Source organism: Opisthocomus hoazin, chromosome 24, assembly GCF_030867145.1.
Source record: "Opisthocomus hoazin isolate bOpiHoa1 chromosome 24, bOpiHoa1.hap1, whole genome shotgun sequence".
NCBI lineage: Eukaryota > Metazoa > Chordata > Aves > Opisthocomiformes > Opisthocomidae > Opisthocomus > Opisthocomus hoazin.
Window position 1 is genome coordinate 2,060,285 of NC_134437.1, and position 26,704 is coordinate 2,086,988.

At 43.3% G+C, this 26,704-nt stretch overlaps 5 protein-coding genes across 5 annotated transcripts in view; 1 reads left to right on the forward strand and 4 right to left on the reverse strand.

The window, feature by feature from the left end:
- BCO2 (beta-carotene oxygenase 2) overlaps positions 1 to 19,913 on the reverse strand; it is a 45,536-nt gene extending 25,623 nt beyond the window's left edge. Inside the window, exon 1 of the mRNA XM_075442284.1 lies at positions 19,753 to 19,913. The gene's annotated coding sequence lies outside the window, so the exon portion shown is untranslated. The remainder of the gene's footprint in view (positions 1 to 19,752) is intronic.
- Positions 956 to 2,358, reverse strand: TEX12 (testis expressed 12). Its single transcript, XM_009944643.2, has 5 exons — positions 2,274 to 2,358; positions 2,113 to 2,178; positions 1,517 to 1,628; positions 1,364 to 1,415; positions 956 to 1,100 (listed from the first exon to the last, which is right to left on the reverse strand). Exons 2-5 carry the CDS (start codon positions 2,170 to 2,172, stop codon positions 956 to 958), a joined length of 369 nt encoding a protein of 122 aa, XP_009942945.1. The 5' UTR covers positions 2,173 to 2,178; positions 2,274 to 2,358.
- Positions 6,135 to 14,003, forward strand: IL18 (interleukin 18). The gene is given in 7 exon segments (XM_075442286.1): positions 6,135 to 6,340; positions 9,790 to 9,863; positions 10,895 to 10,903; positions 11,431 to 11,568; positions 12,198 to 12,343; positions 12,474 to 12,685; positions 12,687 to 14,003. Coding segments are annotated over 7 exon segments (792 nt in total). The 5' UTR covers positions 6,135 to 6,161; the 3' UTR covers positions 12,721 to 14,003.
- Positions 14,030 to 20,289, reverse strand: SDHD (succinate dehydrogenase complex subunit D). The gene is made up of 4 exons (XM_075442285.1): positions 20,185 to 20,289; positions 19,970 to 20,074; positions 17,726 to 17,870; positions 14,030 to 14,719 (listed from the first exon to the last, which is right to left on the reverse strand). The coding sequence occupies exons 1-4, from the start codon at positions 20,240 to 20,242 to the stop codon at positions 14,554 to 14,556; spliced, it is 474 nt and encodes a 157-aa protein (XP_075298400.1). The 5' UTR covers positions 20,243 to 20,289; the 3' UTR covers positions 14,030 to 14,553.
- An 832-nt stretch (positions 20,290 to 21,121) lies between these two features.
- Positions 21,122 to 26,631, reverse strand: NKAPD1 (NKAP domain containing 1). The gene is made up of 5 exons (XM_075442291.1): positions 26,412 to 26,631; positions 25,181 to 25,281; positions 23,903 to 24,058; positions 23,282 to 23,335; positions 21,122 to 22,495 (listed from the first exon to the last, which is right to left on the reverse strand). Exons 1-5 carry the CDS (start codon positions 26,478 to 26,480, stop codon positions 21,979 to 21,981), a joined length of 897 nt encoding a protein of 298 aa, XP_075298406.1. The 5' UTR covers positions 26,481 to 26,631; the 3' UTR covers positions 21,122 to 21,978.
- Positions 26,632 to 26,704: the final 73 nt, after the last annotated feature.

Here is a 26,704-nt window from a genome sequence, read left to right on the forward strand (position 1 = left end):
CTTAAATAAACTGGATATACAGAAAACAATACTGATGTATCTAAATGACAAAAGAGCAGTGTAATTCTAAATTATGTTAACATTGTCTAGCTGTTTATTGACATTATGAGCAAAGTTTTGATGATGTGCTTTTATGTTTATACCAAAATGGCCTGGGTTTCATTTGAAAAGCTGTAGAAATATTAGAATATATTTTGAAATTAAGACTTTATACCTCTTTATACATCTCCCAAAGTAGTATTTTAATTGAACTCTCCTATTTCTAAGCTGATATTTTCAATCTATTTATATTCAGAGACAAAAATGGAAATAAGATTGCAAGTACATTCTACTAAGATTTTAGCACCAAAACATTTGCTAAAGTAGAAAGAAAAAAACAGAAAATAGTTAATATGAAATAATTCCAGGTCCTTTTTGACTTAGGTTGCAAAATTCTGTGTTTCATAGAAATGTTTCTATACTATGTTCTAGAGCAAAAGACTGGTTGTGACAATAAAAGAAAAAAACATCCATAGCAGTAATATTAGAAATACCATGGCTGCTTCTGAATTCAGTTGTATTGAACTTCCATACCCTTAAAGCAAAGTAATGCAAAATTCATTCTACTTTCTTTTTCAAATGTTTCCAATATTTTCTAGGGACGGAAGCATAGGGACAGCCTAAGTGATGGGTCAACAAGTAAAAAAACTATGTTTTCATGTGTAGAATCTCGTGGAGTCATAGGATTTAAAATTGATATTTAGCAATGTTTTTTACTAACTACCACTACCCCATGTACTGTACCTACATATTCAAGACATAAGTTGCTGCTTAAGTTGTTGAAAGTTTCCTGAACTGCTAGAAATATTTACATAAGACACTTATGAAACATTCATCATAGCGCTCATCATAGTTTATATTTTAATACACAAAATATAAGTTTTGCTCTGCATTTCTGCAATGTAACAAATTCCATTTAGCTTTGCAGAGTATTTGCGATCACAGTGAATCTCTGTTTCAGACTCTCCCTTTTCTGTTTTAAGTGATTTTCTATGGTCCTCGCTTCTTTCAAGATTCCATCGAGTTCTTGGACATAAGAAGCATCCATCGCAGCTCTCTCACTTAATTGAAAAAATCTGTAGTTAAAATCAATACTAACACCATTAACTTCCTCACTACTTAGAACTGCTTTTATGCTTTTCTTAAAAATGTGTTGTCAGTTTCTGACCAAGTTAGTTCTCTGTTGTAACAGAAAAGAGCATTTTTATTTCAAGATCTGTGTTCAATAGTTCTCAGCGCTAACTTCTCTAAACTGCAGCCACAGTGATCCATCATATCTAGAGGGTTAGAAAAGTGCTGTACAAACAGGACAAAGTTAACTTGCCTTAAAATGTGAGCATATTTTGATAACAAGTTCATAATTTCTTTGTTCATCTCTGTTAAAAGAAAAAAGTAATTTTAAACATTTGAATGACTTTTCATCTCAACATCAAACTAGGTAATTACACAGTTACTTTCAGTATATTTAATACATCACCATTTAAAACTTTTTCCAGTGGTTCAGGTTTGTAAAGGGACTGCGAGCCCTCAGAAAAAGCCAAATCTGTTTTGTCAAGGGAGCACAACTGAGGATTTTCTGAAGCTTCATTCTAATAACAGAGCACATAAAGAAAAAAAGAGCAAAACAACAGATTCTAGGACTTAAAACAAGCTCAGCACAGATAGAGTTCAACTGTTAAAAAGAAAAGTTTCGAAAAGATCTTGACACCGTTTTCAGAGAAAGTGCAAGTGTTGTTGGCTTCACAGCATCAACACCATCTATCGTGAACAGGCACAGCATCGAGGGAAGCAGGTGGGAAGCACCAGCTTGAGATCTTTTCTTGTATTAGTAAAAGCTGGTGTTCAGAAGCTCACTCTCAAGACGACCTGCATAACTGTGCTGCAATGCATACAAGAAAGTCACTTATGTTTCCCCTAAGCTACATAAACTGACACGGAGCTCTCTGCCCTCCCTCCTTGATGGGAACCCATAGCCATGCCAGAGAAGGACATGGTGGAGAGGGAGTTGCATCACTCCCCTGGGGCCAGAAGCAGGGTGCAGGTCCTCCCTCCCTTCCTCATAGTGCCGCTCACCTCCATCTCTTTTTTACGTTTACTTCTATTTTCATCAGGTTTTTGTGTGTTGCTTGTCATCGTTGCCTGATAAAAAGTACAACATCGTATCTGGTAAGTGGTTATCTCGTGGGACTGGAAAACAGGTCTATAGAAAAATGTGTAAAACCTGTAACCAGTACCTCTGTAAGCTCCCCTGCACAGGAGCTCTCCTCCGCCCTGGAGAGAGAGCCTCAAAGCACGGCGAGAGCACGGACTGGCGCGGGGGACAACGGGTCCGAGTCCCGGGCCGTCCCCGGCACGGGTGGGGCACCCAGCCCGGGTGGTCTCAGAGGTGCCACAGAGTGCGTAGGGTCGGCCTGGGGCTGCCGCGTGCCGAAGGGATCTGTCCCTCCCCAGCTGCACCTACGCTTCCCCAGTACCCCCCACCCTTGAGGCCGTCGGGGCACCCCCTCCGCCCGGGAGGCCGCCCCCCTGCCCGCACCTCTCTCCTCAGGCAGCGCCGGCCCGGGACGGTGCACGGTCCTCGCGGCCGCCGGCGGCCGCTAACCGCCGGCGCGCGCGTGGGCGGCCGCGGCGGAGGAGCCGCCGGGGCGCGGGGCGATGCCCGCTCCCCCCTGCCCCGCCCAGCCACGGGGGCAGGCCGCAGCCCGGCCCGGTTGCCCGGCGCTCCCGGGAAGGGCTGGGCGGCCCTCCTGCGGGGGGTTGGCAGCCGGGCCGCCCTCTCAAAGGCTGGCCGAGGGGAACATCTGCAAGGCTTCCCGCGGAAACGTCTACCGTTGCAGCCGTCCCGGGAGGAAGCGTTTCACCCCAATTACTTGTCTGGGTGAAAGCGTGATGAGACTACCTGTAACCAGTTAAAGGGCTGCGCTGTCCACTCAAACAATTCCCGGTCGTATTTCGTCTTCTAAGCATCTGTGACGGATCTAGTCACAATTTGAATCACTGGAACATTTTCAGCTGACGATGAAATGCCAGACAAGGCTAGACACGTGCGTTTCAAAAGACAAACCAGGAATTAGTAAAATCCGAGAGATTACTGTCACTAAAATGAAGAATGCCACCAAAATTAGACAACTGCCGAGGCCAACTTTTTTTCCTAAACAATGAAAAATCAGGTGCATTGTCCTTACGTTGTGCATCGCTCCTGTACGTAAACTGGCTTTGGTTTCAGCAAGAAATGACTGAGTCAGATTACACGATGAGGTGGCTTGCTTACAACAGGAAGAAACCAGACACAGTGGTTCAGGAGAGCTCTTTCAGTATGACACTTCATGTTGTCAGCCAAAAATATCAAACACTGTATCAAGTTACTACTTTCCTAAACCCCAGCTTTGTTAGCTACAGTGGAGGAAATCATTGCAAGATTTGAAGTTATGTTGGAGTAAAGGGAATATTTCCTATGGGATTTTTTGCATCTTTAACTTCTGTTCTGTAGAGAAGAAAGGATCTGAACCTTACATAGGTTATCCAAACAGGCTCTGAAAGTCAAAACTCAAGGCAAGAGACATGAAACCGCTGAAAGAACAAGAACTAAATATTTCCCCAAAGTAGAAACAATATTCAATATGCTGTCATGGCCCACTTCATTAAATTCCCCCAAAATATTAGAGATTTTTATGTTATTAGCAATACTACCTGGTCCTTATAAATGCAAATATGTACAGACCAAGAGAAGAAAACCCCTTTTATTCAATGTGCTAAATGACCTAACTGAATTTTTAGAATCTCAGAGATTGACATGAAAGACCAAGCTCTCCTTCTTGATAGTTTCGTATAGAAGTCAATAGGGCAAAAATATTAGTGCCAGCAGTTAATACAAAATAAACAGTGTTGGCTGACTGGCATTGGTTTTGGTGCTTTCCCAAAAATTTTGGTACCAAGTACAATATTATTTAATGTTTCACCAGTGATCTGAATGTAAATTTAAACTTAATGAGAAAAAATGGCTAAATTATAAATAATTATTACAGAATCAATTGTCTTAAAAGAATATATTTCTGCAGTGAAATGAAAAGTTAGGTATCTAAGAACAAGAAATGCAAGCAGTATCACCCAAATGGGGAACTCTCCTGAATAAAGCTCTGGTGCCCAAATTTTCAAAAAATGTTAGAAGTCAACTGTCGTGAAGAAGAGAGACATGAATGTTATTTTGAAGCTGAAGAAAATTAGTCAGAGGTAGAAACTTAAGGGGCCGAGGCTGTTTATTTTAGTTGAAAAAGACCAAGAGGCAATTTGATCGTACTTCACAGGAAGTAACTATTTGTTACACAATGGCTATCAGGAAAATGTACAGAAACAGCTGACCAGAACCAGAAGCCAGCTAAATTTAGAAAGATTTCTTTTTTTCCTGTAAGAAACCATTCAAATAAAGTACCAAGCGCAATGGTCGAATTACAGTTGTCGCATATAGAAATCAGCTAGATCTAGGTGTTTAAATAAAATCTGGCTATCTCTCTGGACTACAGGTTTAGGTAAACACAACTCCACACACGTACTGAATGCCATGTAACAAAACAGGAACTTGAAAGGGGATGCTATAATATTGCTGTCTGGTTGGAATTCAGTCAGTGTGACTGTAAACAGGGCTATATACTTATCTGAAAGCAGTAGCTGCCAAAAATGTATTTTTCTTTGTTTGTCTGTTTGAAACAAAAGACTTTACCTTGTTGCTGAACTCCTCTGCTTGTATAAATTCTTCTGAATCCATTTCATTAGTTTCTTTCAACAACTTTAAAGAAAGAAGATAAATTTCTGTAGCACACATAGTTTTTGTGTGGCTTAACATATCAGTGCAATACACTGCTCCCTGTGGGTAGAATGGTTGCAATCCATGGTTGTTAGTAAAATGGACAGTATTTTTTATTTTTAGGATTATTACTTCAGATGACATTGGAAGATACGCCTTTGACCTCAAAATTATCTCCCTAGTTTTCTGATACAGATTTTAAAGAATTCGCTACAGACGTATTGCACTTCTCCCCCCCCCCGCCCCGCCCCCGGCAGTAACAGGCATGAGGACAGGCGAGAGAATGTCTTAGTGTATTAAGTTTGGTTTTGGTTGGGGATTTGGAGGGGGGGGTGGGGGGGTTTGCTGTGGCTTTTCCCCCCCACATTCCAGTGCTAAAGCTTCAGCCTCTTGAATTTACTCACTGAGCTACACAGCTGAATGCCCTAATGCCTTGCTAGTCAGCACTATAAACAGAAAATCTAGGCATGGAGATTCCAGTTAACATTGCCAGGTTCTACAAACTATGCAAAATATTGGTTAATTATTCATTACCACATTAGTTTTCCTGTTTTTTATGGCCATAGATGTCCCATCACTACACAGTGTTTGCCATTACAGCAACATTTGTCGCATTAAACACTCCATAATCATCAAAGGCAGCACTTTCATCCCAAAAAGCATCGCGCTTCCAGGCTGCAGCAGTTAGGCAGGAGTCATGGCTATTGCCATTTAATTTATTTGCAGTTGATATATACCTGGGAAACAGTTTACAGCTGGGAAATTAGGAGCTATCTATTAATCTGGCTTTGACTACTAGCCACAGTTTCTGGTTGTTTCCCTAAGGAGCCTAAATTTCTCCCCTGTTGGTACTTAAGTACAAAGTGATGGAAGATAATCTGAAGATTTCCCACCAGACACCAGTGGAGTAGTCCTTGGTACTACTGCTATAAATAACTAGATGCAGCAACGCGTTTTCAGTTCGAAGGTGGCTTCCCCCAAGACAGACGCAATGTTTACGGGCAACTTGCAAGCGTGTGGAGAGGGGGAAGTCTACGTGCTGACGGCTAGTACCTGTTTCAAAACTGCCACTTGAGACTCACGGACCAAGCGAACGGACTGCAACACGCTGGTGTAGAAACAAGACGCGTCCTCTGACGACATCTATGTGAGATAAAGGGAGTCGCAAAAAGCTTCCTTTGTAACCTCTGATTTGCACGATTTGCTTTCTCCGCCGAGGAGGGGAAGTGCCGCAGAATAAATGCAGACGTAGACAAATATCTTGGGAAAGCGTCCCTATTTCCCCTGCCGTCGCTCGGGCGGCTCATTTTGCCGTACACTGATGCAAGCCGCTACAAAATCCCCCTCCCTCGGTCGCCCTGACAGCCGCCGGCAGCTCGCGCCCCTCCCCGCCGGCGGCAACGCACGGAGGTGCCAGGGCAGCGCCGCCCGCCCCGGGAAGCCGCAGCGCCCCTCCCCGGTAGGCCCCGCACCGCGCGCCGGTCGGCTCCGTGGCCCGAGGTACACGTGCGCGGCGGGGAGCGGGCCGGGGCCGCGTCCCTGGTGACCGAACGGGTGGGCTCCGGCTGCGGGAGCAGGCGTCCGCTCCCCCCCCACCCCACCCCTCTCCCCCCCAGCGCTGGCTGCGCTCGCCCTTCCGTCTCGCATCGCTCAGCTGCACCCCGCCGAGGAGCGAGGTAGGGTCCCCGCCGCCTCTCGTCCCTCGCCCCGGGGCGGCTCTGTCCGGCAGGGCTCCGCTCGAAACTCCGAGAGCGGCCCGGCCGGGGAGCACGCCGCCGCCGTGATTGACTGTGTTGGGCGGAGGGCCCTGCACCGCTGCCTCCCGGCTCGGGGCTGGGGCAGCGGCAGGGCAGAGCAGCCGTTCCCCGCACTTGCGACGCGGGTGGGACACCCCGCTGTGGGACCGGCAGCTGTCCCTTTCTCGCGGTTGCAGCAAGCGGCAGAGCCTTGCTCTCCGCCGGGGCTGGCGACGGAGGGCATCCCCGAGCTGGACCGCGGCCCGGCCGCCGGCAGCCCCGCGCTGCGCCCCCGTGGTACCCGCGCTCCGCTCCAGCACAGGCGCCGAGCGGGGCACGGCCCTGCTCTTCTCCTTCCCTGCATCCCCCTGTCTCCGCGGCGCAAGTCATTACACGCTAGTGGCAGTCAGCTAAAAACTCCTTTTAGCTTCTACCCTCCTTTCAAACGTGCTTGGTAAAAGATCTAACCATCTTTTACTGCACATCAGGGGAAGAAGTGTAGTCGTTTTATGTGCCTTACCCATTAAACCAAGTGCCACCTTTTTCTTTAGTCCTTTATCAGTAAGTCCTGCCTATGCCTTCCTGGCTGCTGTAGAGTAATGGAGTAGTCCTTAACTTCGTGTTTTACTTCACTACATAGGAGGCATGCCGTTTGGTGGTGTGGTATTTCATTTCAAAGGCTTGGGTATGCATGTTTGGAAACAAAGATGTAGTGCTCTGCTATGAACCTGGATGTCTCTTCTGCACAGACCAGCTGGAACTATAGACCATGTGAAAAATCGGATGAGAAAAAAATCACTCTCAAATACATTCCTCAAAGTGATTTACTAGCGGGACAAGGAAACCACTCTGATTCCCCCACTCCAATCCCTCAGGTTGATGTGTGTGCTTATTTACCTAAGTTGGCATTGCTCTGTTTTCTTGTATGATGTCTTTTACAAGTGGTGAAAAAGAGCCTTGGAAGTAAGCAAAATATTTTGACTGCACAATAAAATCCCAGTGCAAGAGTCAGTTCCTCCAATTGTTTACCGAGCTTTAACAGATTTGTTACATTTATTACTTCTGTGGCTAGTGCAAAAGGAAAGAATGGCTGGACAGGTTTGGTTGGTTTGAATGAAGTACTTCATATTCTAGACTACTTACGAAAAGTGACTTCAGTGTTTTTACAGTCACTGCTGTTGGCTTTGATTATTTGATGCTGTCTTATCAACAGACATTTTCATGCATTCTGCTGTGACTGTCTCCTTCCATGTATTCTATACAGAGGCTAGGCACGTAGCTTCAGGCTAAAGACTTCATACAGATGCTGGGCTCCTAAAGGTTGGATGCAGAGCTGGTGAATGTCAGCGTGCATGCTACTTGTGCACCTGGCCAAAAATTTTACACCAATCACAAAGTCAATAAATCAGATCTTGCAGATAGTAGCTAGTTGTTACTTTTGGAAAGTAAAACACCCTTATTTCTAAAAATGTAGATAAAACGGGTAAGAACATTCATACACAGAAAACATTTTAGGAAAATGAACAAAAAATTTACTAACATGCAGACCAAAATGAAACAGGAAGGAAAGTGACAACCTGCGTGTCACAAAACTAGTGGCATAGAAGAGGACATTTTAAAACTGTTTACTGACAAAGAAGAGAAAGAATTAAATTCTTTGCCACACCTTCCTCTGTCGTATTATAATTCCCTTTATTCTTATTCTCACTTTTCTTTAAAGGTAGGACGTGCTATTTTAATTTTGAAGAGGATATCGTCATCAGTTTTAAAACAAAAATATTTTAGTGCTTATTTCTTAGAATTATTCCTTCCAATGACAACCATTCAAACAGCAGTAAAATTACTGAAATACTAGACTTTACAGATCAAGTCCTAGTCAATATAGGTGACTCCACATAACTTAAATTTTACTTTGTGATTTTTTTCCCCCGGCGCACTGCTAGAACTGAAGATAATGGAGACATTTGTGGTCTGCAAGCAATACAGTCCGTTCAGATGGATCTCTTTTCTGCAAGCATAACTAGAAGCTTTATGATAGAATAAAAGGGATGGGTGCACTTATAGGTAAATGGAACGGGTATAGGAAATTTATGACCATCACTGTTCTTTTGTTTTAGGCATTAAACAGACAGAGTGTGTGACATACTCTCAGTCACTATGTCAAAAAGCTACAGAATATAAAGTTTCCCTGTCTGGCTGTTAACTGTATGAGGTTGAGGATATGAACAAAGCTAAACCCAATTATGCTTCTGGAGTTTTGGAGGGGATTGTATATTGATATTAGAGGCAGAGTGCAGCCCTGGGCTAGTTCTAAATTAACCCTGAAGTGTGTAGAACAGGGGCTGGAACCTCTCGGGTGCAGAAGCTCGCTGGTCTTTAATGATTAGTTCAGGGGTTTTTTTTCTGGTAAAATGACTGTCCCTATTCCAAAGCGAAATGTATCTTTTCTTCTTCACTTTACTCTGTGTCACTCTTGAAAGAGAATAGCTGTAAAATCAAGCTCAGAATTCAACCCGAGTTAAACTAAAGTTAAAATACTAAAAGCAAATCACTGCTACTGCAAAATAAACTACATCCCAACTTCTCTAGGAGCCTACACAATTCCAGCTCAAGATGGAAAAGATACAGGCCTTTCCAAGGGGCAGTCAAAGGTGGACTAAGTTTTGGGTATTTTGGAAGTTCTGTCTTTTATAGAGGGAACCTGGAAAGATCAGTCTGTGTAGACTTAATGTAACTTTTATGGCTTGATGGCCAGTAAAAGGGTGCTTAATCCAGTCTTAGTCAGGTCCCTATTTGAAAATTAGAAACAGAAAATCAAATGACCATGTGATAGTAAGATAATTTTTGCAGGCTCAAGAGAAGGAAGAGAACTAATTTGATGAAGTATATTCTTGGAGCTACTTAATTAGCATTCCCATAGAAAGAGAAAATGGTAATGGGTTATTATTTATTCCCATATAGCATCGTGTAAATCAGTGAAAACTTTTGTAACGTAATAGAACTTGAAGGATTTCTGTGTTATTCTAAACAATGATAAAAGGCAACAGAGGAGACCAGTTATTTAAAAAAAAACAATTTTTCAACAGGTAGTGAAACATACTAGCCCTTTTATAGTATTGTGCACTACAAGTGAAGTAGCCCAATAACTCCCTTGCCTTGTAGAATAAGAAGCATTGTTCTTAACTCTGAATCCTCTCCATGTGTTTTCAGCAGAGTGAAGATGAGTGGTGAAGAGATTCTTGTGTGTGCAGTACAACTTGGAGAAAATTTCTCTCTCTATTTTGCAGGTAATTACTACCTGCTGCTGAAAGAGTCATACTGTGTCTTCTTTCTGCATAGAAGATCAAAAGCTCATATACAATTCAATCCTTTTCCTTGGGCTAGCATCCGTGGTCTTGTGGAATCCTGTCATGTCATGTGTCCTGTCCCGTCCTGTGTTCATCCCATCCCTGCTCCCCCCCCCCGAGTTACCTGAGCAATTCTCAAAGCAGTTACATTCCCCACACACTTATAAGAATGATAGTTCTTACATTATGGAGCCAGGCTGTTCACTGCAAAAAATTTGAGTTTGAGACAGCTGTCCCAGTATGGTAACAGGTCAGTACCATATTACTGCTGAACACCTTAAGCATTTAATAACTTTCTCTGTTTGCATACCGATTAAGAACAATTCCTTTATCAGTCTGATTTTGCCTAATTTTCCCATAAGCTTCAATTTGAAGTATTGTTAGCCAAGTATCCGAGTCAGTGGAATATTTCTTGCTTCATTCAATACATTCCTGTAAAGGACACTCAGACAGGTTGGAATACTGTGGGGTGGACTTGGAACAAGTGGGTAACTTCCGGTCTTACAGGATGAAGTTAGCTAGAAAACAGTCTCTTCTTTAGAAGCAATTTCTAACAACTGTTTCTTGTCATTTTGCTCACTTAGAATAAAGATGCTGATGAGAACAAAAATTTGCATGCCGTTTATTCCTTGGTTATAGGCTTAAAGCGATCCGAGCTGCTCACCCTTAAGTAACTGTGAAACACTTTGCATGCCCCTTGATTTGGTGGTAGCTCCAGTTCTTAAATGACTGGTGGTTTCATCATTCTGTTAAATTTTTTATGCTCACAAATAAAACACACTCTGTAGTTAGAACAGCTCAGCTTGGTGAGCTAGTGACACTGGGGAGTACAACTGGAAATACGTAGGTGGCTAGCTGGCTGGCTTCCAATCTTGCAGAACAAAACTGGGTAGAAAGTGGTTTCTTTCGTGGAGGCAAAGCTTAATGTTGTTTTTTCTTTCTTTTTTCTTCATTGCTTGCTTGGAACCAAGATGATGATGGTAAGCTGAAAGCTCATCACTTATTAACTTCATTATCAATTTTACTGAAACTAACCTGCTCATGCTTACTAACCCATAAATGCTTTGTGTGCCTTGGAGAACAAGTTTTCAAACTGATAATGACTCCTGTAGAAAAAGAGAGCTATAGCTCACCTTCTCTTTCCAAAGTTGATGTTGCTTTATTTCCTCCTAAGGTACAGGGTAGCGGCTTCCCTAACAGGACTTTTAAAGGCAATTCTAATTGTTGGGCAAAAGAGGGAACTGTTGCTTCTGAATTCTCATTAATAGATACAGTAGCTTCTCTTGCTTATATATACAGACTGCCATGTTCTGGGAAATCCTTCTGTCATGCCTGGGTTGCTACAAGCCAGAGGTGGAAGGAATGACATGGCCTCCATTTTCATTGAGATTGCCATGCTAAGAACTTATTTCACCTTATTTAACATGATTAAGCCTGTAGCGATCTGTTAAGATCTGAGGAGGTTACAGATAAAATATTTGACCCTCTTTGCTTAACGTTTCTACAGGGCTGGAATGCGATGCCTTTTGTAAAGAAAAAACTCTCCATCGCGTCCTTCGAAATGTGAATAGCCAGTTGCTTGTGGTTCGACCAGATTTAAACTTGGCAGCTTTTGAAGATGTGACAGATCAGGAGATGAAATCTGGTACACCATTTTTCAAATATATACTATAACCATTGCACTATTTCTTTATTCTAGATGTGCTTCTGTTCTTTGTAATTACTGACTCTAACTGATGAGACAGAGTAAACACTTGAACTTTTTTTGTATGTGTGAGATTACAAAAAATAATTTTTAGGTTTAAACAGACTAAAAAGCACTAAAAGCTCTTTCTTCTATCAGTACTAGTTAACACTGTACTTATGGTTTTGGCTTTGATTTTTTTGAGGGCCTCAGCAATTAATTCAGAACTATATTTGTTGAACACATTTATTCACAGATCACATATACAGAGATATAATCTGATTTACAGATGACTACTTACAAATCAAATTTTCACTTTATGCATGCATGTAGAAAGATTTGAACATCCTACCCGTACTAACCAGTAACTTCACATGCTTTCTTGCAAATTCAAAAATCTTGGTTATTGAATGATTGTAGAAAGTCAAGTATGTGCTACCAGCAGTCATAAAAATTCAAGTCCTGGCTCTCCTTCAGCAAAGGTATCCTGGGAAGAGAGCAGTTGCCAGTGGAATGGTAAGACATAATATGGTTAAGTTGCTGCAGCTCTCTCCTGAGCACACTATTAATAATAAACAATTTATATTTAGGCAATGGAATGCACTTCAACATTCACTGTTACAAAACTACCACACCTTCAGCAGGGATGCCTGTTGCATTCAGTGTCCAGGTAAAAGATAAAAGTTACTACATGTGCTGTGAGAAAGAATGTGGAAAAACGATAGTTCGATTTAGGGTAAGTAGCTACATTCCATACCTTATGTATATATAAGTAGTAGACAAAATGACGAATTCAAACGTGTGAGCTGAAACAAAACTGCTCAGGTCTTGTGCTGGGACTAACCCATTCCCTTTTTCTTCCTCAGGAAGGAGAAGTTCCCAAAGAAATTCCTGGTGAAAGTAATGTAATCTTTTTCAAAAAGACATTTACGTCCTGTAGCTCCAGAGCATTTAAGTTTGAATACTCACTAGAACAAGGAATGTTCTTGGCTTTTGAGGAAGAAGGCTGCTTAAGAAAATTGATTCTAAAGAAATTGTCAAGAGAAGATGAAGTGGATGAAACTACGAAGATTAGTTTCTAACTTCAGTCAGAATGAAAGTCACAGCCTGTGACAAGCAAAAATATATTTTGGCTTTTTATAAACGAAATCTTTTTCTTTCTTCACCGAGACAAGCCAGTTTTATGTTTTTTAGCTACCATAAGTCAGAACAAAAATCAGCATCTTAAAGGAAAATAAATTCAAATTCTCTGGGGAAAAAAGCCAGAAGAATGCTTTCCAGTCAGATAGAAGGAAAGAGAATTATACAATTAAGAAACAAGAATGTGCATGCCTATGTAGTCCTGTCTAGTTTGATCCTTAAAATCTTCACACACAATCACAGAAGATATCTTAAATAACGCATACAAGTGCATCTTGTGTTTGGTCTCAAAAGAGGAAATGTCAAACACTTGATATGATACAAGCTCAGATTGTACAGAGGTACTTACCAATGACTTGTCATATGCATCTTCCTCACTATAGCAAAATAACAAATGTTATATTGGTATGTAAATTAGACCACAGCAGAGAGATGCAACCATCTCAGTTCTGACCACAAGATTAACAAAACAAAAATGGCCACCTACAGGGTATTTCCCACGGTTACATGAATAAGTAAGTAAATAAATAGAAATTCCAATCTAGATGAAAAAAAAACCAAACAGAAAGTCTTGTGGAATTCAAACAGCAACTTATTCATTCTGTTTACTGCATAATCAGACTGATGGTAACACACAATTCTCTTCCTCTTCCTATTAATAGTACCACAGAAGTACCATTAGAATGTGGAAACAAGTTAACCACTCTTTACTACTATGAAAGTCGGAAAAGATAAAGCAGAGAAGAATGTTAAACAACACAATCTAATTTCCCTGATCTAAAATGCTCTAAATGGTAAAGACATAGAAAAGAACGCTGCCTCAGTGTTCTGTCAGGCTATGACAGAAAGGGTATGTTTATCTTCTCAGTCACACAGGAAAACATGTACCAATGCTAATTTAGAAAATAAACCCCCAAAAAGTTGTAGATGAACATAACAGGTTCTAGGGAAACTATGAAAGCCATGTGCTATTTATGGCTCTTAAAATTCATCTGCAAAAGTCTTTTTCTTGTAAGTCAATTATTGCTGTATTTTCTAATGGACATTACTCTTAAGTCAAATCTATGTGACCTATTTAAGTATTAAGGACAATACATATTCATAAGAATATTTTTTGTTTTGTAACATCTAAATAAAGTAATGCAGAGGAACAGTATGAACAGTAACATAACAGTATGAAATAGTATTTGAAGTTGATTTTAGGGGAAAAAAAAAAACTATCTGCAGAGAAAACATTTTAAGTAGCCCAAAAGAAGTAAAAATCATTCAGAAGCACACACAATTTCTGTAAATTCTTTATTGTATGGATTAAGAAAAAAGTACTCCCTTTTCTACATCAGCTCTCAGGGTCCAAAGAGTTACGGGGTGTGCCTTACATACAGTTCAGTTGTGATGTCATTAGAAATAACAATTCACTTTTCTACAAGTCAAGTTTGTTTTACAAAATAGGAAACCAAACAACAGTTACTTTAGAAAAACATTCATTAAAGCTTGCCATTACAAGAAAAGTTACCTTCAGCTAAGTAAGTCTGTCATTGATGTAATTAATTCCTCCCAATTTACAGTGCAGCTTAAATCAACTCACTCTCACCTGGACATTATCCACTTTAAATCTACAGGTTTTTTTCTAACATTTTTACTGCTGTTGGATATTTATTTCTAAAAGACTAGTTCTGAACTCGTTGCAGTATGTACATACTACGGACCCTTGGTTATTTATATGTTTCGTATTAAACATGTTGCTAAAAATATGATGAAGCAGAGGCAGCAGTGAACAATCGTGTTTGTCAGGGACTCGGTTGCATCTTAGAGGCTCCACAGCATGGCAACGGCCTTGCAGATACCAACATCATAATAGTTAAAGTAGCAGAGGCCAGCAAAGGTAACAGCCGACAGTACATACAGACCTGTATTGGCCAGTTTAATGGGTGTATCTCCATGGACGTAGTCAGTTATAACCTGTCCAAGACCCCTACAGAGTAAGAGGGAGAAAAAAGCTGAAATCAGGAAAGAGCATTCGTCACTGAAATCCACCCAGCTTATGTGAGCATTCTACTAAGATGGTTAACCCTAACCCATTTTTTTTACCCACTACTATCAACCTTTCCTAAGAAATGCTCACTTCCCACTCAAAAAGAAAATGCATCTATATCAAAAAAACCAACACAACATTCCCCATATTCTATTTTAAAAAATATACATATTGGCTCAAGAGTTTTCTTAATGGTACTGAGGAAACAAGGTGTTGAGCACAGCTCTTTCAGACAATCAAATCTGTAGAATGTGCCTCCAAGAAACAATGGACAGCTTATCTGACTTCCAAGGACTGCAGAAAAGAAACCAAAGGAAATACCCTTCTTGCTTGAACAGCAAGGTGTGGCTCTGGGATCAGCCATTGTCACAAATTGCACAGAAGACTCCACGATGTGTATTTAGATTAGAAAATAGTGGCAACCAAAAAATGAGCATACATTGATTTTTTTTTTCTACATCTGTCAGACTGGAAGTGAACTCTTGCCCAGATTTAAACTATCCAGCAACAGGAAGACACAGGATGCTATTGAACTCATGTGGTAGTTCTCTTCCTGGAATTATATTTGCTTTCTGCAATGACAGATGTCCACTTGGTAAAAAAGAGAAACATATTTAATGCAACAGTTTTCTTCCTAGGATTTTGCCTTGGTCTAGCCTGAAGCTGAAGGACCTGCGTCCCACAAATTCAGACATACTGGTCACCTAGGAAGGTTCAAAGTCCTGCAGCAGATGCCACTGCAAGTGAACACTGAACTCAGTTTCACTTAGATGGGGTTCTGATACCATAGAGGTGTCAAAAGTGAGAAAAGGGGTGCAAGGAACCTCTGGATACACAGAAAAGAAGGAGAAAGTGGAAGCAGTCTGAAAGACACCTACTCTCACACTTTTACAGCTATTTCTTTACAACTGGACAGTGGAATAAGGTCAGGAGTGCAAGCCTTCCAAAGTGCAGATAAGTCAGGCATACTCGGACATTTACAAGCTGCCCTTCAACTGTAGTGCTGATAAGGGATTTTCATAAGATCTTTTCTTTGCATGGCACAGTAAGACTGAGCCATTCTAAGACTTCTCAGAAAAACTGGTGTGTGACTTCACAGTACACTAATTAATTCATACAAAGCCCTCACGGGAAAAGATCAGTGGTCCTGAAAACAAGGAAGGGAATTAGTGAGAAATAGCTGATGTGTGGTAGACACGCAATCTAGCTCACAACACAGCAGCCTCACTGGACAGAGAAATCTTTATTACATGCCAGCAAAAACAGTACAAGATAAACATGGCTTCGGGTATCTTGAGTAAGTCTATTGGTAGGTTAGTGTTTGGACTGAAAACCACCTAAATATCTGAAGCACTATTCCCAACATATTTTACGACAAGGTTTCCTAAGGAAAAACATAGCAAAAGGTGAAAGAAAACCCCTCAAAATATAGGCAATACTCCTCTGCAGTTTCTGATCAACTACTAGCGGGATTATCTGTTATGGCAATCAACGTTTATGGCAAGCAAATGATCTATTTTCTTTTAAAGATATTTTAGCACCAATACCTATGAAAGTACAAGAGGAGAATTTTCCTACTTAGAAACAGTTTTAGGTTTTTAACACAATGTTTTGCAAGATAAGAGTACAATACTGGAGAAACTTTCCAGCTTAATAAGAGAACAAAAACCCCACACAAGTGCGTGTGTGGGGAATTCACTCTGATGAAAGATACCAGCAGAGCTGCACACAAGCAGCAAGACATTTTTCTCATAGGGGAAGTCCCCACAATGTTTATGGAAAAGGGATTTCTAGTACGAACAATCCTGACACTTTGTGTCAACAAGAGACATTCACTAAAGAATCCAACATGCGTGCACTGACACAAAACATCATCCAGAGAACCCGTTTGAACACATCAACCTGCAACAACCTGTTCCATTGCCTGGAATTTCCCCGCATGGTCTCATCCAGTATGGCACCAACACGCATGTACCAAACAAGTGAAGAAATACTCCAAAGGCAGGCAAGCTTAGCTTTACGTATTTTATATTTGAAAGAGCTCTGCCAAATATGTTTGAGGATAGCCACATTTCAGATTAATTCTCTACTAGATTTGAGGGCTTCAGGAAGAAGCTCCCAGTCACAGGGAGGAAACTGCAAGAATCCCTGGTACGACTTAGTAAGGGAAAAACTGACATTTAAGAAAACCTGGCATCCCAAAGTACCATGAAGTTGCTTATCTGCTTTACCCCTGTGACAAGGAACTACAGACCAGTATCACCTCAGGAATGTAAACACTGCCAGTTAGGCCAGCCACGCGGCTGGATCCACTCCTAGACTCGTCCAGCCTATTCACATTAAAGATCACAGCAGAACTACACTTAGGAAGAACACGAGCAAGCATCCATTTCACAGGAATCAAGAAAATAATGATCAAGGTCTCAGCTTCTTTAGTGGAATATTTGCTTTATTATGCAGAATCGCATTACCATTGTGATGTACAAAGCCAGCCCACAGCACAGGCCCTTAGAAGAACAACTTTTTTTATATAGATCTGTCTGTCCTGTTTCTGTTCCCTCTGTTCATACAACATTGATTCTTAAGATAAAAACGTCCAGGATTCTACACAGCCACTGGCAAGGAAGTCCTCCTAAGGTAAGACACTGTCTAGAAGAACACTAGAGAATGTTTATGGATACCTTAATAGCCAGATGTATCCTGCCTTCGGACTGAGAGAACAGTGTGACAAAGGAAGACCAAGGTACAACTAGTCTTGACAAAGATCACGACTGTCACAGAACTTGGAGATTAAGGACTTTGTTTACATCTCTTTCCAGGTGTTTTACACTAGATCAGGAAATAAGTCAGTAGACTTACTACCATATACAGATTTAAGACCTCAGGTTTGAAGCCATCCTGACTATCAGACTTTACTCTTAATTCTGAGGGACCTATTGTGCTTACCAGTGGCCATGGAGAGTGAGGGCTGCTGCCAGCGAATAGTCCATGGCTGGTCCAGGATACAGGTAGGCTGCAGGAAGGAGACCTAGCAAGAGGACACTGACAGCTCGCTCACTTGTCCAGTGCAAAGACGCAGACTTGGAACTGCCTGTAAGGAGAAGTACTTTTCAGTGCAAATTTCCTGTTCGAAGTGCTGTAACATTAAAAACAGATACCTCACTCTGATCAGCACCACAATTACGCGTTTTCACCAATCTCATTACTAAACTTTCATCCAAGCAAAACCTAACTGTATCTGAATTACTGCTGTAGAATATGTATCTATGTTACAGTGTCTAAAAGGTTAATTTTAAATACTCCTCTCTTTGCTGCTGCTGAGAAAGAGAAGCTTCTTCTATTATAAAAGAACAGAAGATCAACAGTTAAGGTCAAAACAAACACCAATCCTACTTTCACAACTTGCAGTTCAGGACTAAGGTCCAAGTCAACCATCACAGCAAAGAAGTGTCTCCAAAGGCAAAGCCTTTTTGTCTAGTGAATTTATTGACTGTTAGGTACTATGTACTCCCCCCACCTTTTGAGAAATGTTTTTGAGATCCAGATGGACACAACTACAAGTTCCAGTGAACCGCACATCATGACAACTCTGTGCACTGTTCTGCCCAGGAACCAATATTGCTATAACAGTAGATTAAACTTCTGGGACCATCACAGTCATATATGGCCTAAAAGTAACCTGGAGGCCACAGGATTTCAGTCCATTGACACTCAACTGGGTACAACCTGAACCACGTAACAGGTGGCTATAGAAATAGAAACACCAGTTAGGGAGCTCTCTAATCAACTCTTGCTTTTCAGAAGCATGCAAATACTATTAGGGAGGGGAAAAAAAAACCTGAAACACCTAGAAGGTTCTGGAGCAAACCAAAACCCTAACACCACAAGCAATATTTGAACCAGAATGTCAGCATCAGCCCAGACTCAAATCATCAAGAACTGACTCTGTGAAATTGCCTTTATAACACAATACCCTCAAAGCACTTACCTAACACATAGATATTATCCATCCATCTAAACCAAAATACAAATGGTTTTCTTTGTTTTTGCAAGGAAGAAGAAATTTATAAAAATTACAAGATAAGGAAAACAAAGGACCTGAAGTAAAACATGAAAGGGACCTAGTCTGTGGACTAATAAGCTGTCCTGGTAGAACTCCATGGCTGTGAACGCTTCACAGCACATGCACAAAGTCTGTTGTTAACATGAATTCCAGAACAGAAAGGAAGGGAATGGCTTAGCTGTGTTTAAACCAATTTCTTTTACAAGCGTTTCTTCATCTTTCCCACTTCTAAGCTGCACTGTAATGGCTACAAAACATCCTTCACCTCCAGTCACAACATTTCTCTCATTTAATTGTGCAACTGACAGACTAGAACTTGGTCTTGGCATGGTTATCTTTCATCACCTCTGTTTAATCTTACCACATGGAGAGAGGAAAATCAATCTAAGAAATACTCTCTGCCTGCAGATCAGACTTCTCAGATTAACCTCAGTGAATCAGAAGCTCTAATGTTCAAGAAAGAAGTCAGAATTGCAGTGTTTTCATATTATTACTGCTGCTGATCCATAAGAAATGTTAAACCTCCCTGGCTTCTTTCAAAATCTTTCAACCTTTTCTCCACAGTTGAAAAAACGAGCACCTTTGTCAATAAGCAGAGATTTACTTTTTTGGCATTCAGTTAATATCTCCTGTTTAAAGAGTCACAGCATTCACGAGCTTGATACTGACATCGCAGACGTCAGTTTCAAATTCAGGCGGCGCAGAGTCACATACAGCTTGATTTCAATCAGATCCGGGCAGGCTGCAAACCAACAGCCGTGCTAGCAACTGGAAATAGTACTGCCGAAGGGGATGCTAACACATTCCGGTAATACCAGTAGCCCTACCTCAGGCAGCAAGAGCCCAGGAAAAACCACCGCGCCATGCGTCGATTTTCTCTGCCGCACCCCTGCTACTTAAAGTCTCCTACCTGGCTCCAAAAATCGGCGACCCAGACCAGCCGCGGATGTAAGGGGCACACGAAGAACACGCTGTTGTCGGGACCGCAGAAATCGCGTCGAGGACGCGGCAATGACGACTCGGCAAGCCCGCTCCCTGGGGCCGGCCGCGGCGCAGGCGAGACCTGCCGCGCCCCCCCGCCCGCCCCCCCGCCCCCGGCGGCGGCCGCCCCGGGGCGCGGGACGTACCGTGGCCCTGCTGGGGGGGGCTGTGGCTCTGCCGGGCCGGAGCGCTGCGGTCGACGACGGCCGCCAGGACGGCGGGTCGGCGGCCAAGGGTCCTCCCGAGAAGAGCTGCGGAGAGAACGGGGACGAGGCATCAGGGCAGGGCAGGGCAGGGCAGGGCAGGGCAGGGCAGGGCAGGGCAGGGCAGGGCGCCGGGGCGGCAGGCCGCCGGCACTCACCCAGCTGGGCGCCGCGGGGCCGCGCCAGCCCCGCCCGCAGCAGCGCCAGCGCCGCCATCGTCCCCAGCCAGCCCAAGGGCACAGCGCACCGGAGCTGGAAGCCGCGGCCGCCGCAGCCCTTCCGCTTCCGGGCCGGCGGGCGGTGGCACCGGCGCGCCCGCGCTCCTGCGGGGGCGGGGGGAACCGCGGCCCGCCCCGGAACCGCGGGGGGCCGAGTCAGCCTGCGACCTCCGGGCCGCGCGGAGCCCAACGGTGCCTGCGGAAAAGCTTGCGCGGACAGCTGGAGCGCTGCTTCGTAGGAGATGCTCGGGCGTGTCTTAAAATCCACAACAGTGGCCACAGCGGATCCAGGCGCTCCTCACCTGCACGTTTGGTACTGAAAAATCTTTGTACGAGGGGAGCTATACAGAATAAAGACTTCTTGACAGTTTCCTGGGGTGTACGTAAAGCAGTTGCATCATTATTGCATGACTGACCAGCAGAGAAGCGGCTGCAATAAAAGAGCAAGCAGCTGAAAGCAAGCTGAGTCTGCAGCACTGCTTTCTGCAAGCCTTCTGCATTAGTCAGCAGGCAAGGGCACGCCGAGGGTGCCTTTTCACTTGGAGTGAAAAGAGGGACAGTAAGCAGGACTTTGGAAAGAGGACCTAGCGGGCCTGAGAGTGTTTTGTACTTGTTCGGGTGTAGACTAAAGCTGGAGCCCTGCTCGGTCACCGACACACAATATTTACCTCCACGCAGTACATTTCCCCAGTGGTTACTCTCCACTCCAGCCTCCCTTACTTCATGTCCCCTAAGCCCTCCACAGCCACCTGGTCTGATCAGGCAGAAACACATGGCACAGGGAGAACACAAGGAAGGGAGAACACAAGGACCACCTAGACTTCTCAGGCCTGTGCTCTGTCCCTGGGCTTTACTCCAAAACAATGACAAAAGCATCGAACATGTCTGGATTTATTTATTTTGTTAAAAGGCTTGGCTGTTCAACAGCAGGGAGAACAGCCCAGTACCAATTTCTCCAGTAACACATTGGGCAGACCAGAGACAGAACACAACACCCACCAAGGCTTCTCTGTCAGCACAAATGGTTTCAGCCTGCCCCTAAAGAGAATGAAAGAAAGGTAGACACAACGGCCAGCCCATGCCAGGATTTGGAGAGAAGTCTAAAATAAGCAAACACATTGGTGTCTTGTCTTCATCATTATGGAAGGAGTCACTGCACCTTGAGCTGGAATAAGAGTATTCCCTCATGCTCCCTTCTGCGTCCAGCTGACCATGTGTATGCCGCCACACAGGTCTGCTTTTTTTGGAGGATGGGAAGACAAAGCTACCGTAGGGTTAAATCCAGTGATGCTTCCTCTGTTATCAGACTTTTTGTCTCTCCCCTCTCCTATTGCAAGTCTTGGTCATTGATTTGGTAACCCAAAAAAGCAATCTGTTAGAACTTAATTTAAAAAAAAATAAAACTGGTGCAAACATGCCTGTTTTCCCCCTGCAGACAGCCTATGACATTTTCGTGCATCAGAGGCCAACCTGCTCACAGAAAAAGAATCTGAAGTCGGCAGGACTAGCCAACCTGTGAGACAGGCAGCCGCTCCCCTCGATTTCGGAATGCCAAGTCAATGAAAAACAAGGGGGGCACCTACTGCAGGCTGCCAAGGCTCAGTTTCTCCCCTGTGGGCTGGCAGGATGCATATAAACCACAGTGTTGAAACAAGTCGTACCTAGGGGCAGTGCTGAAAGAAAAATACCTGGCTCTGTCCTCTACCTTATTGTTTGAGCTGTGGCCTAGACTCATCAGTCCTCATCTGAGCTCTCCTCCGATTTTTCATCAGTGGCCACTTTCCAGTTCTTCCTCTTACTCCTCTTCTCTGGTACTTCACTGTGTCTCTCTGACACAGAATTGTGACGTTTCTTTCTCTTTTTTGGGGGCCGTTTCTCTTTTTTCTCCTCAGATGCACTGTCCTCAGAGCTGCTGGTGGTTGAGTTGCTTGCATGAGAAAAGTCACTTTCCTGCCCAGAAGAAGAGGTAGGTTCCTTGGCAGGCACTCTCCTAGTCTTTTTCTTGCGCTTGTGTTTCCCTTTCCGGGTGCTCGAAGTATCCTCTTCTGAGCACTCGCTCTCCCGGGAGGAATCTGAAGATGTTTTCCCCTGCTCCTTTTTCTTTCGCTTTTTGTGTGATCGCTTTTTTTGCTTCTTCTTGTGCGACTTCTTTGTTTTTTTCCGCTTGTGCGACTCATGAGCAGTTTGCTTTTCCAGATGAGATTTCTTCTTCCCATTGATAGTGTTTTGTTCATCTCCTCCTTGCTGGTCACTGTAAAAACAACAACGGATGACCAAAATGAAGCAGACAGGCAGGCACATAGCAGTCAAACCTTTTCTGTCTCAAAGTTTTAAGCAAGCCCATGAATTCAGATGTGGTAGCTGCATTATTGTTTCAAGAGTTTATTAACAGCTTGGGTCCACACCTTACTAATAACCCTGTTCAAGATATGTGAGCCAGAACCAAGGAGAATATGTACTGAAAGCCACTGAGTGATGAAAACTCACTTATAGCAGGTTACTTCAAATCTGTAAGCCTGACAAATATTGTACTTGACAAATTCTGTTAGGTGTAGTTTAAAAATTATTAATTCTGTCTAAGATCTTATTTTACAGTTCAGTCTCCACTCTTCAGGACACTGCAAGAATATATATTCTCCAAATAAGGAGAAACACAGAAAATACCGGTACACTATAATGGAAGGGAAAACCTGGAGCTGATATTTGAGAGGGTGTATACTGAGCTGATTTGGATTCAGCCTACTACTCTGGCTCTTTGTTGACCCAGACAGACCTTCCAGATTCATAGCATTTTAGTAACTCAAGCTAAAGCTGAATGTCTAATTACTATAAAAGATGCAATCCCCTCCTAAGACTCAGACAAGGGGGAACCACGTTAATGGACTAGAATTTTTTCAGTGGGTGTCTGTAACTAAACAGTGCTGCTTTACATTCCAGGCTGATCTATATTCAAAATTTAAAACTCAGTCTGTAAAAGTCCCTTCATAACCTAACAGAAGTAAGATTCTGGATACATTAGTAAGCCTGCTTGCCTTACCTATCCATATCAAATTCTTCAGGGTACAACTCTTTATAGCCACTGTGACCCCATCTGTAATAAAACAGAACCATCTATTAAAAACAGACAAGGTCTTTAAGGAAAAAATACAATTCTGAAGAGACAGAGCCGCAGAATGAATGTGAGTTTAAATAGCAAAGAAGACGGGATATCAAAATCTTCCCAACAAAGAAGGAAGGAAATACAACTAATTTGGCTGGTACTACTTAAATACACCTTATGTTCTCAGTCTCTTTTCCATAATTAGGGAAAACTACAGCCCAAATTTCTTTAAAATAACCCTGGACAGCACAAACTTGCGTTTCTAGAGATTTTTTAAGTTCCCTGGGCAAAGTATTAAATACTAAGCTTAGTTGCTAAGCTTAGGGCTGAGCTTTTGCTGCTTACTCTGACTTCAGAACTCTGCAGATGAACTCAAATTAGGTATTCTGTGACACTGCAGAAGTTCATGCATGTTACTTATTCATTCCCAAAATGAGATCAAGCATTGTTTTATAGGAGAACCTACTGAAAAGAGAAATGTACTAACTTTTTGGTACAAGACTCCAGAAAGGTGTTTAATTACAGTTATAATCACAGAACATTAATTCCCCCACAGACCTGTCTGGCATGTTGGCTTCACACTCATACAGCTTTTTATTCCAGGATCGGGCCCTAAGGAGATCATCTTCAACTGGATCAAGAAATTGAGAGTTCTTTGTTTTCCAGTCAGCCCTGTGGCCCTCCTCATCAAAGCCATCACTGCGCATCCGACTGCTGCAGAAAGAGAACAGTTGTCCTTCAACTGACAGGTCTGATGGAGAAACTTTCTAAGCAAAGGGTTAGTCCAGCAAAAAGAGCAAAAATCCAGCAAGTCTTGGATGTCCATCTATGCAAGAAGACCAGCTATCATTTTAACAGACAGTCACTCATTAACAGCTCTCACAAAACCAGTTCAGTAGCTAACACTGATTTTCAAAATTTACTATGGCCCTCTGTGCACAGCAAAATTCTTGACAGAGATGTTCACGATGCAAAATTAGAGGAAGGGGTTATCTTGCCTATCACAACAAACACAGTTCTCTTCCTCTAGAATACTCTGCAGGAGCAGACTAACAATATGTAGTGAGACACAGGCTAGTAAAAGCAGCAAAGTGGAAACTGAAGAACTGACTTACTGGAATCGCAGTTTGATCATGTACCAGGACTATGACCCAAAATCCACACAAAGCACCAATGCTTTTGAGTGATCTCACATGCCTGTGGCTCTAGTTTTGTTTCTCACTTCAAATGCTGCACTTCCTGAGCCAAGCAGCAGCTGTGCACTTACCGCAAGTCTGAAAGGTGTTCTCCCCTGAGACACTAAAACCACTTCCTGCAACATTCACGCTTCTGAAAACTCCTGATAGTAGTAAGCCCCCTCCCCCCCAAACCCAGCTTGTTTTCACGTAGCTTGTGAGATCCTCAGGCATGTCAGAATGGTGTAACAGACACCACACAAGCAGCGGTCAATACTGGTGTCTTATAATAGTGCAGGACCCACACTACAACAGTTTTATTTACCACTAACCTAAATGGCAATACATTAGATTTTCCTGACAACATTCGGACATATTACTTACGTGCTTCCTATGTGCATTGCTTCAGAGAGCCCAGCCTACCTAATGTTGTGTGTTGAAGACTATACATACAGATGCAGAGATAAAAGGTCAGACTTAAGCACAGGTCTGAACTCTTTCCAGGGACTCATTAAGGAGAAAACAAATTTATCTGTCATCTATGTAGTCTTCATATATTGTAAACACATAGTCATCACAGAATACTCTCAAAGTATTATAACACAAAAGGGTTCAGGAAGTAAATCAAGACAATTATCTCCTCCACACAACTAAAACCCACCTGGAGGCATTCGACAGCATTCTGCTTTGCCTTTTCCAGTAAGTCTCTTCTGTCTGCTTCTCCCACTCCCTTATTTTCCACATTTCTGTCTCTTCCTGAATCTGAAAGTCACAGAAAGTAAACAAGTGTCACTTTAGGAAAAATTACAGACATGTAGCATGTAACATCAGCTCCAGTTCAGCACTCCTGCTAACAAAATTCACAGCAAGCTTTCCTACCATTCTGAAACAGATTATTATTTCTAGCTACAACCAAGTTAACCCCAAGGAGAATCTCTTAATGTCAATACTCTAACAAACCACTTATGGATAACAGCACCAGAAGTGGTGGCTTTACCTGATTTTGCTATATCAGCTGTTCTGACTACCCTGCCTTGTCACTCATTGCCATCTCAAACATATGTACTGTTAGAGAATTCAGTATACAAATGTCATCTGGAAGGACTGAACCAAAATGAGAACTTACACTACAGGCTGAAAAAACACATCATGGAAATACTGAGTGGTCTGGCACAGATTTATGTTTATGGACGCTGACTGTAAATTAGCGATTTTATAAACATCTGAAATAAATGAGTTGGACCTGCTGAATTATGTCAAGAATTAATTAGATTGCTAACGTTAATGGAGATTCTTAATCTTGCACTAAAATACTGCCTGGGCACATTAACACAAGTTCAAATTTTTTGATGCAATTAAAAGTACATACAACAGGAAAAAAAAACCAAAACCATCAAACAACACTTAAAGGTTTGCTACTTTTGAAAAGGCAAACTGTAATTTTCATGAAAGTCCTGAGAACACGTTTTTCATAGGGCAAGTTTTATCGTTAAATATATGTACACATTCCCTCGCCAGGCCGAGAACTCAAGAAAAACGGAGTTAAGCTGACAGTGAGTAAACGAAGTTTACACAGCCGATTTCAACAAGCGCCTTTCGTCTCCGAAAAAGGCACCCGCTCTCCCCCCTGCCCGCTCACAACTCGGGCACTCCGCCCGCCCCCGCCCCGCGCTGCCGGCGGCCCCGCACCACCGGGGAGGAACCACCAGCCCCGGGCCCCGTTTACGGCGCATGGCAGCACCCAGTTGATGCCCAGGACGTCTCCGCTCGGACCGGCCGACAAAAGCTGTCTGCAGAAGCGGGCACGGGGCAGAGCCAGGCGGAGGAGCCACCGCAGCGAGGGAGGACGCGGGGCTGCCGAGGCCGGCAGCGCCCACGGCCCGCGGCCGTACCTTGTTGTGCGCGCCCGTGTGCCGGATGACGTTCCGCAGCAGCACCTTCCCCACCGGCACCCGGGACATCCTCTCGCCCTACACAGCCTCGCGGACGCCGGCCCCGCCGGCACCTCTGGGCCGGCCGGGGGCCGCTCACCGGGGCGCCCCGCGACCGCAGACAGGAAGGGACAGGAGAGCCCGGGCCTGCTCTCGGCTTCCGACCGGAAGTGGTCCCCGTGAAGTGCCTCCACCGGGCAGCGCACGCCGGAGCTCTGGGCCGCGCTGGGCCCCGAGCCGCAGCGACCGCGGGG